Source organism: Paramisgurnus dabryanus, chromosome 8 (genome assembly GCF_030506205.2).
Source record: "Paramisgurnus dabryanus chromosome 8, PD_genome_1.1, whole genome shotgun sequence".
NCBI classification, from domain to species: domain Eukaryota; kingdom Metazoa; phylum Chordata; class Actinopteri; order Cypriniformes; family Cobitidae; genus Paramisgurnus; species Paramisgurnus dabryanus.
The window spans coordinates 4,777,053-4,796,867 of NC_133344.1; the positions used below are offsets into that span (position 1 = coordinate 4,777,053).

The 19,815-nt window shown below is 38.0% G+C and overlaps 1 protein-coding gene and 1 pseudogene across 1 annotated transcript; one reads left to right on the plus strand and one right to left on the minus strand.

Moving 5' to 3' along the window:
* LOC135771701 (uncharacterized) overlaps nt 1-18,621 on the plus strand; it is a 40,974-nt pseudogene extending 22,353 nt beyond the window's left edge.
* LOC141282447 (uncharacterized) lies at nt 14,154-19,759 on the minus strand. The gene is made up of 2 exons (XM_073815417.1): nt 14,773-19,759; nt 14,154-14,678 (listed from the first exon to the last, which is right to left on the minus strand). The coding sequence occupies exon 1, from the start codon at nt 17,479-17,481 to the stop codon at nt 16,072-16,074; it is 1,410 nt and encodes a 469-aa protein (XP_073671518.1). The 5' UTR covers nt 17,482-19,759; the 3' UTR covers nt 14,154-14,678; nt 14,773-16,071.
* Nucleotides 19,760-19,815: the final 56 nt, after the last annotated feature.

Sequence of the window (19,815 nt, forward strand, 5' to 3'; positions counted from 1 at the left end):
AAAGATATGTGATTGCTTAACATCCACTGGCACTGACACTGTGAGCTCCCCCGTGCAGGAATCATAGCCCCCCGTTCATACGTTCTTGCGCCGGCCTGGGGCCCTCCTCGGAGGGCGGGGCCTGTTTCAATTGAAACGGTTGAAACATAGCTAAGGCCGCCTCTGCATAGTGCCAAACACCACCCTCCACCACCTCTCATCAAAACTATTTTTTACGCAGAATGTGAATTTGAACACATACATTGAAAATTCTTGAATGCACTAACTGCAGCCCCATGAATGATTGTCCATTTGTTGGCAGATATCTCCACGGCTGTGATTCGAAAGCAGGCACTAAGCCGAAAGGGGTGGTGGTAGCACAGCAGTTAAGGAACCTGGCTAGTATGCTAGCCTAGAATTTGTGAGTTTGAATCCTGGTCACCACCATTGTGCCCTTGAGCAAGGCACTTAACCCCAAGTTGAACTTTGTTAGTGTACAAACAGTTTAATAAGAAGTAGGGCTGTCACTTTTTATTCGATATTCGAATGTGTATTCAAACATGACGTGAAATATCCACTATAAATAAACCATCCGTTTTTTTAAAAATGCCATGTGTAGCGCATTTTTTACAGTCTAACACCTCGTGATAGGGAGGAAGCTGAGAGTGAGACAGACGGCAACTGTGCGCAAGAGAGGGAAGACGTGGCTCCGGCTTCTGCAGACTTTTTTTGCTTTTTCTGTGAAAATTTTTTGGATAATTCTGCGGAATGATTTTAAATATTTAACAAAATATATAAGAGAATTTAAGCCGTAAATATTACAAAATTGCATCTGAAATAATTACTTTTTAAAGGCTTACAATGAAAATGAAAACACCAAACCAAACAAGTGCTCTGAATTAAATTGGACCAACACGATCCACATAGATAGAATTATAGTTTGTATCTAAAATTACATATATTATTGTTTATAGTGTTATAGCAGAATAAAAAGCTTGTGTTAAAGGGACATTCCACTTTTTTTGAAAATATGCTAATTTTTCAGCTCCTTTGAGTTAAACATTTGATTCTTACAGAGAAAATATACTCCCAAACTGAGAAAATAGTCCCTTGGTTACTTTCAATGGCAGGGGACTATTTTCGGGCAGTGCGTAATATCACTACGCCTGCTGCAGCCATGTTACATCAGCAAAGTCACTGATTATTACGCCAGAATGAGAGAATAGTTCTAACCATATCTGCATAGAAAATAGCAACTTTTAATTTCCGTCGGTCTTAGTACACAATGTAATTACAGAAGAGTCAAGTTTTAAATAGGAAAAATATTGAAACTCTTTGGTTATTTTTTAGCAAGATGCTAATGGTCTGATCAGATTCAATGGATTGGATTGAATCAAATATTTAACTCTAGGGGAGCTGCAAAATGAGCATATTTTCAAAAAAAGTGGAATGTCCCTTTAATACATGTTCGTTATGAAATTAGCATGTATGAAGAATTTCATCATCTTTTTTACAACGCAATGTAAACCAAGGCTTTGAACCGGTTCAAGGAACGAAAACGAAACCCAGAAACTTTTGATGTTTTGCAAGGAACAGAAACGAAACCAGAAACTTTCCAAAAATATATGTTCCGGAACAGAACCGTTAATTGAAAATAATGGTAACCGGTTAATAACGTTAGTTTTTCAGTTCTTTGACAAGATTTCTGTGCAATTTGACTCTGTGAAGTTCACTTCCGGTCGTCGTTGACTCAAAGAAATGAGAAGCTTGCCACCAGCAGGTAGCCTACTCAAGCCCAAGTCTCTAATGCTCAATAATAAGAGATCTGTACAGATCACGACACACAGTTCGGCTCGCATGCGATTTGCGGATTAATATGCAAATTTAAATAGGGTGAAAGTTGATAATTTGCACGTGTTTCAAAGGCTTGCAAATGTTAACACTTAAGTGATTTTAAACAATTTAACTGCAAAAAGGCGCTAAAATAAAAATTTTCTGTACACACAGACGCACATGCATTTGAATGTGTCCGGCCCAACTCCAATCAAACATGATTATCCCTATGCCCTTCAAAGATCAGAACTCTTGATGTATAAAATACATTTGGCGAATAAAGCACTGAAAAACATCGTCATTTTCACTTTATGTGGAGCGACTGTTTATGCAGCATCTTCTTCCCGAAGCGCCGTTTGGAATTCGTCCTCCCTCTGTGTGTGTGTGCACGTGTGTTTAAGTGCACTCAACAAATGTAGGCATGTCAGTTATGCCGCTTACATAATTTAGCCTTTTTAATGTTCAATGACAAGATAGAGACTTAACTTATTAGTCTACATAATTTTTCTTAAGTTTAATGTCCTAATGATCAGCCTACTTATTTTTGTGTCCCACAGCTGACATGGAACGTTAATAACCGGTTCGGGAACTTAATTTTTTTGTTCTAACCGGTTCAGGAACGTCAACTTTAGGGTTGAACCAAAAACCGGAAACGTTAAAATACTGTTTCTGTTCGGAAAGAACCAATTGGGAAAAAATTCAGGTTCAAAGCCCTGATGTAAACTTTATATTAAACAACAACAGCATTTGTCTTGTAAACTGATTTAAAATGATCACGTGCTGACTGTCGCATGTCACATAGACGACAGAGTGAAGTAAGATCTGCTTAACTCAGCGGTAGGTTTTATTTCTCAAATATCAATGGTTTGTGCTCTCTATCATTAAAAAGGGTCAAGCAAACAGCACGCACAGGGTTAATGCATATGCACACGCGCATACATAGGCTATGTATGTCTGCTTGTTGTCAGTAACGATAACTTTTCACAAACACTCTCAAGCGCGGGATATGTGTGCTTGATTTTTCTCAAAAGTGACAGCCCTAATAAGAAGATCCTTTATAAAGACAGTACATTACGTGTATACAGACAGGAGCCATCTTAGAAAACAGTCTCGATAAGTCGAGCAACGAATGTCGTGCTATATACATTTGACACCCCTATAATCCCTCCCACTCTGAAGTGTTGCTAAACTCAATGGAAAAGCTAACCAAGCCAAAGTAAAGTGAGCTGACTCGTGATATAGACAGCAGAAGATCCTGTCCTCGCAAAAGTATTGTCTGATGCATTTGTGCAGGTTAAACAACCATAAAACAGGGTTAAAATGACGTGCTGTCTGTGATATATTATATATAACTACAATATAAAAACTTAAGATTTACATTACCATAACATCTTCACTCTGAAGAGTTGCTCAGTTTCTTCTAACTCAGTCAAGTCTTTTAGAGAGAGTGATAGAGGTAATGTGATTAGTAGCCACTGAATACACTACAGTTTATACATTTAGTACATTACTTAATAACTTGCCATTTACCTTTCATTATGTACCATGACTGGATAATCCATCCATTCGCTGACCTTTAATAAAAAAATACAAAGATAAACTTAATAATTAACACCTCTCACCGGTATCAACTGGCAGAAATTCACTCTTACCATACAGCATATGTGAAAGAGCTCAGGAAAGCACTCTGATGGGCCTACAAAAAGAGAAATAATAAAAGGGAAAAACACTGTGATTAGGCAAGGTTTAAGCAAAACATTAGTTGTAATTTTGGTGAGGTAGTATTGACTCCAGCCATGTCAAGCTATAAGTGCTTGGCCTGCTTGCAATGTCTGCTTAAACACAAACATAACCCTCTCACTAAAATAAAAGTATAACTCTTACATAAAGATAAATATAAGGAATGTCAAAATGCATTAGATATGAACCTTTTAAATATATTAACTAAAGCACACCACCTGTTGCCAGAAAGCTGTTTTTATCTATATAATTTACATGCAGATGTAACAGTTACATTACAATGTCTGTGAAAATGTCTGTACACGTTATTTTTCTAGAATTATTTCTCAAGTGACTGTTAGGCAACATAAATGTATTGCCTTTGTTAAACAAATCGTATTTTGTAAATTATGAATTAACTGCATAAATAAGTGCCTTATTAATCACTGTTCCTTTAAGAACATGCTTCATAAGGTTAACCAGAATAATATAAACTGAAAGATTCTGAACAGTTTTGTGCATTGTGCAATAACATTAAATGAAGACATATTTACAAAAACACCCAAGAAAAATTAAGCATCAAACCATAGTAAACCACAAGCTACACGATTACTACGAAAAAACTTGCAAACCTCCCCTAACAGTAATGACTAATTAGGCTGTAACAAACTAGACAGCAAGAAACTTATGCAAAATATATTAAATATTTTAAACTTACTTCTAAAACCCCGCTGTGCCGTTATCCTCTTCTCAATCCTGTCAGATTTTCCCAGGGGGGCAGGGTTTCATATTTTATTGAAGCAGCCCTGGGCACCGCCATTAGCTAGCGGACCCCCACCTGCTCTTAGCATTCCATTGACTCCCATTCATTTTAGCGTCACTTTGACCGTGAATAACTTTACATCTGAGGCGTTTAAAGACTCAATTTGTGCATCAATTATTTCTAAAGAAACACGAAAATGTATAAAAGGCTCCATTACCTTGTATCTTACGTTATGGCCCAGTAGAAGCAGTTTTAGTAAAACTATGCTAACGATTGCGTCATAACCACGCGACTCTCTGTCGCACAGTATAGAATTTACCGTATGGACAGGAGGAGAAGCGCATGTAGAACATGGCGTACTGGCGTTAAACTTTAAAATATAAAAATACTATGCAAAACGACAAAGTAATTAATCAGAATACTAAATATACTTAATACAAAATGTACTCCTGTTCACGCTCGCCGTTTCTGCAAGATTCGGTGGGTGATTCAGATTTCTCTTGGCACAGCTATTAGAAGACTTACAATTGTCAGACAGGTTGCTCACGTCACCAAGCTCAGTTTGAGTCTGCGCAGTACGCTCGACCCGCCGGAAGTGTGAGCTTCTAATTGGCTTCACTTGTCTCCGTTGAATCCAACGGGGTCGCTGTGTCCATTTCTTTTACTGTCTATGGATTTTCCCGGTCATTTTTGTTCTGCGCTTTTGGCCTGAGTGGCGGTTGGCAACTGAAGGGTCATTAGCACCTCCTACTGGACTGGGTGTGGCGCATTCATAAGGCAGTGGAGGAAATTTGTATTATATGCTATGTTCTTTTGACTATTTATTATTAATTAAGCAATACATTTAACACGATTTAATAATAATAATAATAATATGTAAATTTGCTAAACAAGCACTATACTAAAAGATATAAAAGCAACCCAAAAAATAATATTTATTTATTTATTAACTTTACCAATCCCTGCACAAATAAAATAAAAAAATAAAATAAAATAATAAAATAAAAATAATAATGTAATTGATTTGTGATTATTAATAATAATCAGTATCAACTTATCACTGTTTGTTAATATACACAGACTTAGTTGGCAGTTTTCTGATGATGGTAAACTAATGCAGTCATTTTTGTTCAAAGTAATTAAAATAGCTGTTGATTCCCCATAATGATCATACATTTCAAATCTTCTTGAACACTCACTTACATATTTAAAGGTGATCTGACCAGATATTCTTTACTTGCTGTATAAATATTTTGCTGTATCAAACATGTGGCCATTGACTACGGCTGGGTATTTGGGGGCGTGCTATATGATGTGCTGTATTGTTTAATATGATCATGATTTTGTGAAATTTTTATGGTAGTATATAGTATTGTTTAATATGATCATGATTTTGTGAAATTTTTATGGTAGTATATAGTATTGTTTAATACGATCATGATTTTGTGACATTTTTATGGTAGTATATAGTATTGTTTAATATGATCATGATTTTGTGAAATTTTTATGATAGTATGTAGTTTTATGTATTTATAGTATGATTATGTAATTGACTGTGTAGTTTTTAAAAACAAAATATTTTGATTATTTTAGAAAGGTCTGACCAGGGACTAGGGTTGCAAATTAGCCTACTGGCTAGAAACCTTGCAACACATTTACACATATTACTACTGACTGTGATAATTATGTAAGTAAGAATGTGCTCTGCATTGTCCCTGACAAATAAACGTATAAATAAAATAAAGCAAAAACCTGTCTGATGGTGATCCTGGGGGGGGGTCTTTAGGTCACAAAACTAACAGGACTTCATAATATAGTATTTTTAATACAATAATGCAGTGTTTTCTTTGTCATTTTTGACAAATACATCCACAAAGTACCATAACCATATGCCACAGCTTTAAAAATGCATCAGTATCACATGCATGTATGTTTACATACATTTATTAAATATGTGGAAAACAAATATGTATGTCACATATTTATAATTAATGTTGTCCATATATGCGAGAAACCAATACTATACTGTAATATATGCAGATATATGGAATCATATGTTGATGAAACCAAATATTTTTTTTTTACATGTTTGGACATATAAATGTACATATATGTTGCAGACATATATTGTGTTTTCAGATAAGTCAAATATATGTATAGATATATGTCATACTATGTAAAATATAAGTACATATATGGCCATATATTACATTTCTAATGGGTGTATTTAATAGGCTTATTGAGGAACATGCATGTTGGCTTAGTTCACCCCAACATGAAAATTTGATCATAAATCACTTACGCCTGTGTCGTCCTAACTCCCCAAGTGCTTCGATTCTCTTCAGAACACATTTTTAGATATTTAGGATGAAAACCGGGAGCCCCGCAAACACAGAACGCTCCCATATGGTATTTGGTTATTTTTTTTGGAACCAAAACCTCCCTGCTAAAAAATGATAGAAATCATCACAGAAATTCTATTGGATGTAATAGTTTTAATGGGATTTTTATTGGTTGTAATGGAAACTATAATGGTCTCTACTGGTATGTGTTGCGTTATTGGATCATTTTTGTGCCAATAAAAATTAATGCAAATTTCAAGAAAAGAACGAACATGTGAAATGAGAATAAAGAAAACCCAGCTAACATTTTTTGTTTGCCAAAACGTTTTCCTAACTTTAGTTTTTTTTGTTCTAAAATTGTTCCCTTAACGTTAGTTTTTGGTTCCCATAACGTTTTTAAGGTTTGTTTTTGTTAGCCAGGAAAGTTTTCTTTACAGAAATAGAACTTTATATTTAGGGTAGTTTACAAACGTTATTTGTAGGTTAGTTTAACGTTAGGGGAATGCTAAACTAAACTAAAATAACGTTCCCCTAACGTTGTTCTAACATTATTATAGGTCTGACAGTGTAGGTCTTTAAAAATTACTTTTATTATTTTTTTAAATAAGTTTTATTACTTTTCCTGTGTTTTGCAAATTGTTTTGCAAATTACCTTGCCATACTGTACAAATGCATAATGTAACGAGTTAAGATAAGCAGACAAGAAATTAAATACAAACATACTATAGCGTCGCTGGACACGCCCATACGGTCGCCAACGGTCACTTTCGCTCATGTCGCCAGAAGTCGCCTGGTTTCCATTGAAATGAATGAGATCGCGTTGCTCTGCTACTGCTGGCTCTCTGAATGGGGCATTAGGTCACTGCTCGAGCTGTGCCCGGAGCACAGGAGATCGGTGCATTTCTGCGTGTTTATTGTAGAACTTCCACTCATGAAACAACAAGTGAGAATTTTTTTTGGGTTATAATGTTTCCAGCCGCGCTGAAAACGCGTTCTGATGGTGTACTGGTAGCGCAGATTGATACTTTTTCGTGACCAAGAGAGAACAGACGTTTCTCAATCTGAAGGCTGCAACTTCCGGAGGTCGCGGCTGTATATGTCATCAAGCCTGGTTTATTATTTTCAGACATTTGCAAGTCATAAGCATATTACAACAATGTATGATTAACAAAGAATAATAGTCAACTTTATAATTGTTAATTTTATAGGTCTTTATGACATATGCAGCTTGCAAATTCGACCTCCGGAGGTCTTTGGCTTGAGAAACGGCCAATATCTTTCCTCATTGTTCCACCCCCAAGCCAGCGGGTCATCACTGATATCAGTTGCCTTCCCTTGCAAATTAGCGCATTAACCCGCGTCTGCTGGCTGTTTGCGTTAACACGAACCTGAAGACATCTCACTGGGCTAAATAGTACTTAATATTTTTCATAATTTGTGAGGTGCACACCACCGCGGGGCGCACTTCCCGACCGCCGGTTGACTCCACCACTGTAATTACAACCGTCCCAGCAGTGGCGGCTGGTGCTAAAAAAAATTTGGGGGGGGCGCAAACACACTCAAAATCAAACTTTAATGCAGTACTCTTAATAGCCATTTATCAGGTGATGAGTATCATTAGCATTAAATGCTGAAAATGTTACAGTTGAAATCAAACGCACGAAATAAATGTACTATGAATCTTTAATGAACTAATATCAAGGTAATCATTTGATCTCATTTTGACCATCAAACAAAGACAGGGCGAATATCAGAGCCAGGGAATCCCTGTCAGAGATGTAGCCCAGAGAGGGCGGTGGTCAGCAGGGCGAGTGAACACGGACGTCCGCTCATGCTCTGGTTCTCATACGCACCGAATCTTACAAAGCAAACGTTCAAACAGGCGCTATCTTTACTAATCGTTTGCAGATTTAAATAAAATACATATATACTCTCGACTGCACTAATCTGAAAACTACACTTTGTGACCAAGAAACCGTAACATAAAGAAATGGCTACTCCCTCCATTGAGTTATTTTGAGATTCAAAGCAGCCGAAAGTGTAACCTGTCATTCTGGCCGCTCTCAAATTCGTGGCGGAAGACAGTAGTTCCAAAACAAAGAGGCTTTTAAAATAACTCCGTTGTTGTTTTCTAGTTTTCTTTTTTCAAACTTGTGCCGTCGAACTGTTGTATAAAAGCAATATCGCTCTCGGAGTCGTGTGATATAGCTCTAATCATCACGGCTGTGATTGCCTCCGTGATGATATAGAGCTATATCGCACTCCTACTCAAGCGATATTGCTTAAAAAAAAAAATATATATATATATATATATATAACGTTAGAATAACGTTATACGGGACTTATTGAAAAGGGAATCTTATGGTTATTGTTTATTAGCTTTACAGTAAGTTATGTACTTCACAAATTAATTAGCAACTTGCCATTAAGACGACAATGCTTGACTGACAACATTCTGATGTAGGCTTATGTGTAATGTAGCCTACTGCACAATGTTTTATAACACCCACAGTGTTCGGCGCAGACTTTAGACTTTTATAAAACTGAAGCGTCTGCTCTCAATTGAATCAATTGCTGTGAAATTAACATTTTCAGTAACAACACAAGCAGCTGTAAACTCATACTATTAGTGTGCACCTGCGCATCAGTTTAAACGCGTCAGTTCTCCGCCTCACATAATTTCTAACGTGTTTATAACAACTCACAAGTGGAAAAAAGAGACGGATTAAAAACATCAAATGTAATGTATTGTATGTAATTAATACCAGTGACTGAAGTGAAGGGGGGTTGGCTGGTGTTACTACACCGTGACCTGGGTCACCAGTACCAAAACAGTGGAGCGCCCTCTGCTGGAAAAAATAAGTACTTGCTTCATTCAAAAGCATTTCTTTGTTCTGTGAAAAACTTTCATATCGGCTGTAGGGGTGGGCGGAATGACCAAAAATCTATTTCACGGAATGAGTCATTTTATTTCACGGAACGGAATATTTGACGGTATACGTGTTTTTCAGTTTATATTGTTTTTTAATGATAAAAATATTAGATAAAAATACAGAAATACACCACTCACTATAGCTTTTAACTAAATGCTCTCCACAGTTTTAAAATATGAGAAATTTAAAGTTAATAATGTTAAAGTGAAAATGCCCAGAAGATAACAACAGCTAAGTCTTGATTAGACAGAATCTTGTTTTTAATTGAGTTATTAATTTTATAGACTAATGAAGCTATAGTATAACTTCATTGTATTTTGAATTTATGCATACATTACATTAAAAATAGGCAATATGTAAAATGAACAGGTATAAAATATATGCAAAAACCTACAGACAGGATAAATACCTGTATATGAGAAAAGAAGCTCTAGTCTAGATATTATAAATGTGACAGGTGCTATGATGTGATGATCATGAAGTTTGTTTTAAGGTCTTAACGCCCTTTACTTTCTATTAGACCTTAACATTTGCATCTCTTTCTCGTCTTTCCGATCAAATATGTTTGTATAAGCAAATGGCGTGTCAAACTACGTCACTCCAGCAGCGCACGTACCACTGATATAAACGCGAGTTTTGTCTTAGCTTGCTTAAAGTTCAGAAAACTTTACAACTATTAGCATTATGTGCGAGAAGAACTCTTTATTTGGCGTCGCAGCTCCTTGCGCTTGCCTAGAGAGACCTCTGAACGCGAGAGACCGGCCGGCTGCTGCATGAGGAGAGAGAGAGAGCGCGCGAGAGAGAGAGCGCGCGAGAGAGAGAGCGCGCGAGAGAGAGAGCGCGCGAGAGAGAGAGCGCGAGAGGGAGCAAGACAAGAGTCTCGCTGCGTGACCCGCGGTGGATTCACTGGCACTTATTATAAAAATTACACATATCTCGTTCATTTTTTATAAAGTATTAGAACTATTTTACATGTTTCTCCGTCACACTCAGTCGAACATGCTGGAGGGCAGAGTTAGCCACGCCCACTTATTTGCATTCCGCAGAATAGACGGAATAGAAAAATCTATTACGTCTGACATTTTATTCCGCGGTAACAGAATATACCGTCATACCGCCCAGCCCTAATCGGCTGCATATCTGCGGCTTTTACGCCGATACAGATATATCTGCGACACGCTCATATCGGCCGATAAAATTGCAAAATGATAAATCACTCGGGGAGGGGCAGCAACAAGGGAGAGTGACTGGATGCGCCGTAGACGTAATCATCAGTGCATCATATTAACATAATTCTATTTAAATTTCCCAATCGCGCCAGTGCTACCTTTAATAAAACGTAGTCGCATAGGCAGGAAAAATACTTGCAAAACGTGACTATTTACTCACAGTCTGGAGCCCTACCCATTATTCAAACATTATAAACAATACTAAAACAGCCTGTATAAATGCACAAATTACTTGCCAGCTTATTCTGTGTCTGTACGCTGACCACTCCGTTAGTAGTAGGGCTGGGCTAAAAATTAATAGAAAATTAATTAATTAATCGATTAATGGTTTTTTTTATGTGGTCGATTCAAAATCGATTCTCAAACAGCAGAATTGATTTTTTTCTTTCATATTTATTTCCGCAAACATTGAAAACAAGATTAATGTTAATCTAATTACTAGTCTTCAATAGATTTTACCCTCTTTTTTGCCTTGTGCGATGTTACCAAGGAGCGAGAGGTGAGCCTGTCATTCATTTTTTCTGAATCACCCACCAAATCTTGCAGACACTGTGAGCGTGAACAGGAACAAATATTGTTAACTATTCTGATTAATAATCTCCCTTCACTTTATCCTTCACGTCCACCCGATTACCTCATAAACAGTTAAAGGAATAGTCTACTCATTTTCAATATTAAAATATGTTATTACCTTAACTAAGAATTGTTGGTACATCCCTCTATCATCTGTGTGCGTGCACGTTAGCGCTGGAGCGCGCTGCGACACTTCGATAGCATTTAGCTTAGCCCCATTCATTCAATGGTACCATTCAGAGATAAACTTAGAAGTGACCAAACACATCAACATTATTCCTATTTAAGACGAGTAGTTATACAAGCAAGTTTGGTGGTACAAAATAAAACGTAGCGCTTTTCTAAGCGGATTTAAAAGAGGAACTATATTGTATGGCGGAACAGCACTTTTGGGAGTACTTCGACTCGGCGCAGTAACACCCTCCCTCTCCCATTATGAGAGGGAGAAGGGGAGCGGACTTTTCAGGCGAGTCGAAGTACTCCCAAAAGTGCTGTTCCGCCATACAATATAGTTCCTCTATTAAATCTGCTTTGAAAAGCGCTACGTTTTATTTTGTACCACCAAACTTGCTCGCATAACTACTCGTCTTAAATAGGAAAAACGTTGATGTGTTTGGTCACTTCTAACTTTATCTCTGTTTGATACCATTGAATGAATGGGGTTAAGCTAAATGCTATTTAAGTGTCGCAGCGCGCTCCAGCGCTTACGTGCACGCACACAGATGATAGAGGGATGTATCAACAATTCTTAGTTAAGGTAATAACATATTTTAATATTGAAAATGAGTAGACTATTCCTTTAAAGATTGCCTACGAGCTTCTCCTCATGTCTATACGGTAATTTCTCTACTGTGCGACAGAGAGTCGCAGGTTATGACGCAATCGTTAGCCTATTTTTACAAAAACGGCTTCTACTGGGCCATAATGTAAGATACATGGTAATGGAGCCTTTTATACATTTTCGTGTTTCTTTAGAAATAATTAATGTACAAATGGAGTCTTTAAACGCATCAGATGTAAAGTTAATCGCTGTCAAAGTGACGCCAAAATTAATGGGAGTCAATGGAATGCTAACAGCAGGTGGGGGTCGGCTAATCAATGGCAGAACCCAGGGAAGCTTCAATAAAATATGAAACCCTGCACCCCTGAATCAGTCTCCCTGACGACCACTAATGGAAAATAGCGCATGCGTACAGAACGCAGCCTTTCTAACAAACACTGAGCGACCAAGGAGGAGAAACAATTGAATAAAATCGTTCATATCGTTTTCTTTGAGCACAAAAGGACAACTCTTACATAATAGTGGAATACTCACAAATAATCATGCATTACATTTATGTTTTGTCATTTAACACTAATTATGTTGTCTCTATTTAAATAAAATATTAACAAAAATAATTAAAAAAAAACAATTGATGTATATGTTTACAAATGTTGGTTTATTTTATGTGCAATGACCCAGCTGTAATAACAGGACTGACACCTGTCTTCTGTCTATATGTGTGAATCTAGAAAAAGATACAGAATCTCAATTCTTCATCCTTCTTTGTGTAAATCAGAGTGAAAAGACAATTTAATTGTTTCTTGTTTCTTTCAGATGTGAAGACTGATTCATGTCTGGATATAGAATTAACGTCCTCAACATCAAAAGAGCGACTGACAGCACAAACTCTTTCCTGCATCACCTGTGGAAAGACATTCAGCTCACAGAGACTTTTAGAGAGACATGAGAGAAAACACACAGAAGAGAAACTCTTCACCAGGTCTGAGATCAGCTTTACTACCTTACAAGAGAAGAAACTTCATTCAGAAGACCACAGAGAGAAGAAGAAGAAGAAGAAGCAGTTTCACTGTGAGCAGTGTGGGAGGATTTGTGTCTCTTCATCTAAACTAAATGTTCACATGAGGACACACAGTGGTGAAAAGCCTTTCTACTGCACTGAATGTGGATATTACTTCAGAACCAAAGAAAATCTTAAAATTCATCAGAGAGTTCACACTGGAGAAAAACCTTTCAAGTGTCCTCACTGTGAGAAGAGATTTGGCTGTAATTCTAAACTGAAGACACATGTGCTTTTACACACCAATGAGAGACCGTATCAGTGCAGTGAATGTGACAAAACCTTTAGGGATTCAGGTTCATTAAAATCACACCAGAATACTCACATTAAAGAGAAACTCTATCAGTGTTCACACTGTGATAAACGTTACGGTTATAAATGTCATCTGATAACCCATCAGAGACGTCATACTGGAGAGAAACCTTACGTCTGCGCTCACTGTGGAAAGAGCGTCTCTAGTTCATCTCAATTAATAGTTCATCAGAGAGTTCATACTGGAGAGAAACCTTATCACTGTAGTCTCTGTGGGAAGAGTTTTAGTCTAAAGGCTACCTTACTAAGTCACAAGAGAATTCATACAGGTGAAAAACCTTTCAAATGTTCTCATTGTGACAAGACGTTTACTTGTTTAAGTAACTTAAAATATCATCAGAGAGTTCATACTGGAGAGAAACCTTATCACTGTAGTGTCTGTGGGAAGAGTTTTAGTGTAAATGCTACATTACTAAAGCACAAGAGAATTCATACAGGTGAAAAACCTTTCAAATGCTCTCAGTGTGACAAGATGTTTGCTTATTCATGTTCCTTAAAATCCCATCAGAGAGTTCATACTGGAGAGAAACCTCATTACTGTAGTGTCTGTGGGAAGAGTTTTAGTCATCTCTCAAACTTACTAAGGCACCAGAGACTTCACACAGGTGAAAAACCTTTAAAATGCTCTTAGTGTGACAAGACGTTTGCTCAGTGAGGTTACTTACAAACCCATCAGAGAGTTCATGCTGGTGAGAAACCTTAAAGCCGAAGGTATACTAGGGACACATCCATGACGTCATTTTCGCAACAGCGCATGCGTGAGAAAATACTGAGACTGGACACCCCACTACAAACAATTACACAAAGGCAATAAACAGCATTTGCACACACACTATTGTTTTTGTACTTTTATTTTCACTTATTTCAAGAACAGAAAGCTGTGGAGCATTTTCGTCACCCTAATGTTTGATTCCTGGTCATTGTTTTCTTCATGTTTCTTCTAAACTTTGTTTGCCATGGTGGATCGTCTACTTTTCTTCACCTATCCTAAAAAAATTTAATGCCGCTTTTCTGTTGCATAGTACCTCACGGTTTAGTTTAGTTTGGGTCGGGTCAGCTTACTTTTGGGAGCTTTTCCACTGGGTGAAGTACGTAGTCCCCGATACTTTTTTTAGTACCACCTCGGTTGGGGTTCCAAGCGACCAGAACTGATACTAAACATGACACAAAAACACTGTAGATCACTGATTGGTCTGAGAGAATCGTCACTATCAGCGTCATTGCTATTATGTAAAAGATTAGTTTTACCTTAGTGCTAGCTTGTGCTGTCTCGTGTGCCATCTATGCTCTGTGATAAGTTGCCAAACTCCCTGTAGCGATGAAAAAGGTTGAGAATCAGGAACACAATACCAGTGTTTTCCAGACTTGCAGTTTGTGGCGGCACATTCGCGACGTGCATGTATGCTGAATCAGAATCAGAATGGGGTGACTTGGATGTGAGGGATCCAGAGTGATTTTATGAGCCCTTTTCTTCACTCTGGATGTATACAGTTCTTGAAGGGTGGGCAGGGGAGCACCAATAATCCTTTCGGCAGTCCGAACAGTTCTCTGTAGTCTTCTGATGTCTGATTTTGTTGCTGAGCCAAACCAGACAGTTATAGAAGTGCACAGTACAGACTCAATGACGGCTGAGTAGAACTGTTTCAGCAGCTCCTGTGGCAGGTTAAACTTCCTCAGCTGGTGAAGAAAGTACAACCTTTGTTGGGCCTTTTTCACAATGTAGTCAATGTGATCAGGTTCTGAGAGATGGTGGTTCCCAGGAATCTGAATAAATCTACTGCAATCACAGTGCTGTTCATGATGGTGAGTGGGGGAAGTGCAGTGGGGTTTCTCCTAAAGTCCACAATCATCTCCACTGTTTTGAGCGTGTTCAGCTCCAGGTTGTTAAGACTTTACCAGACAGCCAGCTGCTCAACATCTTGTCTGTAAGCAGACTCATCACCGTCCTGGATGAGGCCAATGACTGTAGTGTCATCTGCAAACTTCAGGAGCTTGACAGAGGAGCTTGACAGAGAGTTGCAGTTGTTGGTGTACAGGGAGAAGAGCAAAGGGTAGAGAACACATCCCTGAGGGGCACCAGTGTTGGTGGTGCAGCTGTTTTACATGAATTTCCCCAGTCTTACTAACTGTTGCCTATCTGTCAGAAAGCTGGTGATCCACTGAGAGATAGAGCTAGGAACAGAGAGCTGGGTCAGTTTGGTCTGGAGGGTTGTTGGGATGATGGTGTTGAAAGCCGAACTAAAGTCCACAAACAGGATCCTCACGTAAGTCCCTGTTTTGTCACACAACTCCAGGGATCTGTTGAAGATCTGTGAAAAGATGGGGGCCAGCTGGTCAGCGCAGAGATCCAGACAGGCTGGTGTAACGCCATCTGGGCCTGGTGCTTTTCTTCTTGAGGACCTGGCGCACATCATCTTCACAGATTTGAAGAGCAGGAGGTGTGGAGAGAGATATTGCAGGAGGTGTTAATGGTTGTTTAGGGAGGTGGTCAGAATGGGTGTTGGGGGTTTCAAATCTACAATAAAACTCATTCAGGTCGTTAGCAAGTCATTGATTAGCCTCAGTGCAAGGGGATGGTGTCTTGTAGTTTGTGATGGCCCTCAGTCCTCTCCACACTGAAGTTGAGTCGTTGGAAGTTAACTGGTTTTCCAACTTTTTAGCGTAGGTCTTTTTAGCCGCACTGTTCTCTTTGTTCAGTGTGTACCTGGCCTGATTGTACAATGCCCTGTCCCCATTTCTGTAGGCATCCTCTTTGGCCTGACGAAGATGTCTGAGTTTTACTGTAAACCATGGCTTATCATTGTTGAATATTAAATAAGTCCTGGTAGGAATGCATACATCCTCACAGAAACTAATATATGATGTTACGGTCTCTGTGAGTTCGTCCAGATCGGTGGTAGCAGCTTCAAAAACACTCCAATCAGTGATGTCAAAACAAGATTGTAAATCCTGCTCTGTTTCGCTGGTCCATCTCCTCACAGTCCTTACTACAGGTTTAGCAGATTTAAGTTTCTGCTTGTAGGACGGTATAAGATGAACCAGACAGTGATCAGAATGTCCCAAAGCTGCTCGTGGAACAGAGTGATATGCATCCTTTATTGTTGTGTAACAGTGATCCAATATATTACTGTCTCTGGTGGGACATGTAACATGCTGTCTGTATTTTGGCAGTTCACGGGAGAGATTGGCTTTATTAAAGTCCCCAAGAATGATTAAAACAGAGTCCAGGTGTTGTTGTTCTGTCTCTGTGATCTGATCAGCGAGTTTCTGTAAAGCCAGGCTTACCTGCGCTTTTGGAGGAATGTAAACACTAACCAGAATGAACAAGTTAAACTCCCACGGCGAATAGAAAGGCTTGCAGTTGACAAACTGCACTTCTAGATCAGGACAGCACATCTTCTTTAACACCGTTGCATCTCTACACCATCGTTCATTGATGTAAAAGCATGTCCCGCCACCGCGCGATTTCCCCGTTGATTCGTGATCTGCTATGAACAGCTGAAAGCCCGGCAGATGGAGCGCGCTGTCCGGTATGGCGTCATTCAGCCAGGTTTCAGTGAAACACAGAGCAGCAGAGTGTGAGAAATCCTTATTTGTCCGAGAGAGCAAAAGGAGTTTGTCTGTTTTGTTGGGTAGAGAATGGAGATTTGCCAGATGGATGCTAGGCAACGGCGTTTGAAATGCGCACTTCCTTAGTCTGACGAGCACTCCCACTCGCTTTACCCGTCTGCACGTCCTGTAGCGTTTCATCAGGGCCGCCGCTCCTCCGATTACAACGTTCAGTAAAACGTCTGAATAATTTATATCCGTTAGATCTTGTGGTGTGTTCTGCCGAATGTTCAGCAGTTCATCCCTGGTGAAACTGATCGTGTTTGTTAAACAAAAAAAATGAAAAACTAACAAAAACAGGTCAAACACTGGAGACCCAAGCACTGAAGCAGCCATGCACGGCGCCATCTTCAGACATCAACTTATGAGTTTTACCGGAGCGCGTTAACTGATGCTACAGGTGATTGTACAGAAACATTAATGTGAGACAGAAGTAGTGTTAAACACGATGTGCAAACATCTATTTTGGTGATCAATTTTAGTTTTGTGGCAGACTGAGACATAACTGATGTATGGAAATGTCCAACAACGCTCTCACTTGTATGATGTCACAGCAGTAGGCAGCGCAAACATAACAACACCCCTATAATCCCTCCCACTCTGAAGTAATACTAACTCGATGGAAAAGCTAACCAAGCCAAAGTGAAGTGAGCTGACCCGACCTGACTCGCAAATCTGACGGCCTGGTAGAGTAATAATTTGAATGAGAAATCATTTGTATTGTGTACATGCCGAACACAGGTGTTTTATTATATAATTTATTGGTGGTCTCTCTACCATGCATGAAAGCACATTGTATCCTGTGCATTAGACGTGCCAATGTCTCGTCACATTTCATTATTTCTATTTTTGCCATAGAAACAAAGTCAATACTTTATATTTACGCCTACCCTTGACTAGACCTAAGTTAGAGTCTCAGACGTGCGCTACAGCTAGATGGTGCAACAGGTGTAAATTCTACGTCTAACATAAAGCGCATTTTATATCCAGAGTAGTCTTACGACCGGGTTTACACCCAGCTTGATAGTAAAATAAGAACAAATAATCAAATGATGAGCAATATCGCATATGAATTCAACAGAACAAACACACAAATAAAATAAAACTGTGCTGTTCAGGTTTTTCAGATTAATCTAACAGTTCTGTATTTTGGAGGTAAAGTGCCAAGCTGGTAAAGGTTGTATGTGTGTATGTGTCTGGGAGCAAACATACTGATCATAACTATATACAATAGTGTTAATTCATGTTGTTTTTCATAGTTTATTTACACATTTATCTTTTTTTATCTTTTAAAAGCTATTTTGTTTTGTGTCAAACTTGTTTATTTTATGTCATTGGACCACAATGTCATTAATTGTTTATTTAAGAAAGGAACTGTTCAGATTATTCAGTAAATTCTTTGTTCATTTTTACAATGACTATGTTTCCTGACTTCTGCTATAGGCCTATTCGCTGGGCTGGTAAATTAAAGTTTACATAATAATTCGATATTTTGTCATTCTTCTTATTCTTTCAAGGAAAGCTAAAGGACCTGTTATTACATTGAGATCATCTTGTCCAGATGCCAGTGTGATGTGGTAGCACAACAGAAATGAACTGCAAGAGCTTGTTGAGGGATAAAGACTGCTGAGAGGAACACCACTATTTGAGTATATGTTGCATAAATGGACAAGTTTGTCACACTTTCACTGCACAGATACCATATATTGTATAACAGGTTTATTTTTACTTTATTATTAGTATTTTAATGACAATCACAGTTGAATGTAATGTGGTAATAAAAAGGAAGAAAGTCATAGTCCAGTTATACAGATGAAAATAAAGGCTTTAAACTTCAACTGCACTTTTCATGCACTCAAAAAAATGATTCAAGCCCTTCTTAGAAATGACACATTAAAATTGTGTTCAATAAATGTAAAATACCTCATTAAGAGCAATAAGTATATATATTTAATTAGTATAACACAAAATAAATATGTACTATAATATATTGATTTCTTTTTGATTGCGTTAACACAATTAGTTTGAGTCTGGGTTCTGGAAAAATAATTTCCCAGCATGCTTTGCATGCAACTGCTTTTGGTGAGTAATTTTTTAAATTAAGTGTTGTTTTATGCATTTTTAGGTAAAGAGAAAGACTTAATAGTGTTTAATGTCCTTTTATCTTATTGATTTAGAAGTGCTTGTGTAATTTTTTTCAAATTGTTTGGTTACCATCATGCAGAAGAGTGGCGCTTGTGGTTAGGTTATGGATGGGACATATTTCTCTCAATGAGCACTGACTGTGTTAATGCCTGTTTGGAGATCAGTCTCTTCTCACATGCTCATCCAAAGTATCAAATGTTATTATTATTAGCATGCTAACATGTGCTAATGCTAATTAGTATGATATAAAAACGTTTTATATAAAATAACAGAATTGAGTTCTTCAGACTACACTACATTGTATTATTCAAACTATGCTAAATTGAGTTATTCAGACTACACTAAATTGAGTTGAGGCAACTAATTGACTATTGCCATTCACTTTAAATTGAGTTGGACCAACTCAATATATTTTCATTGGGTAAAGCGGTTTTTATGAGTTAGGGGTACACATTCATATTGGATGGAAATCCTGCCCACAAGTTAATCCAATGAATCATTTTTTTGAGTGTGTGCATATTAAAATGAGAATTTTGT

Bases quoted from the DNA above. Each gene is read 5' to 3' on its own strand.
- LOC141282447 (XM_073815417.1), bottom strand. From the start codon at position 17,481: ATGGCGCCGTGCATGGCTGCTTCAGTGCTTGGGTCTCCAGTGTTTGAC.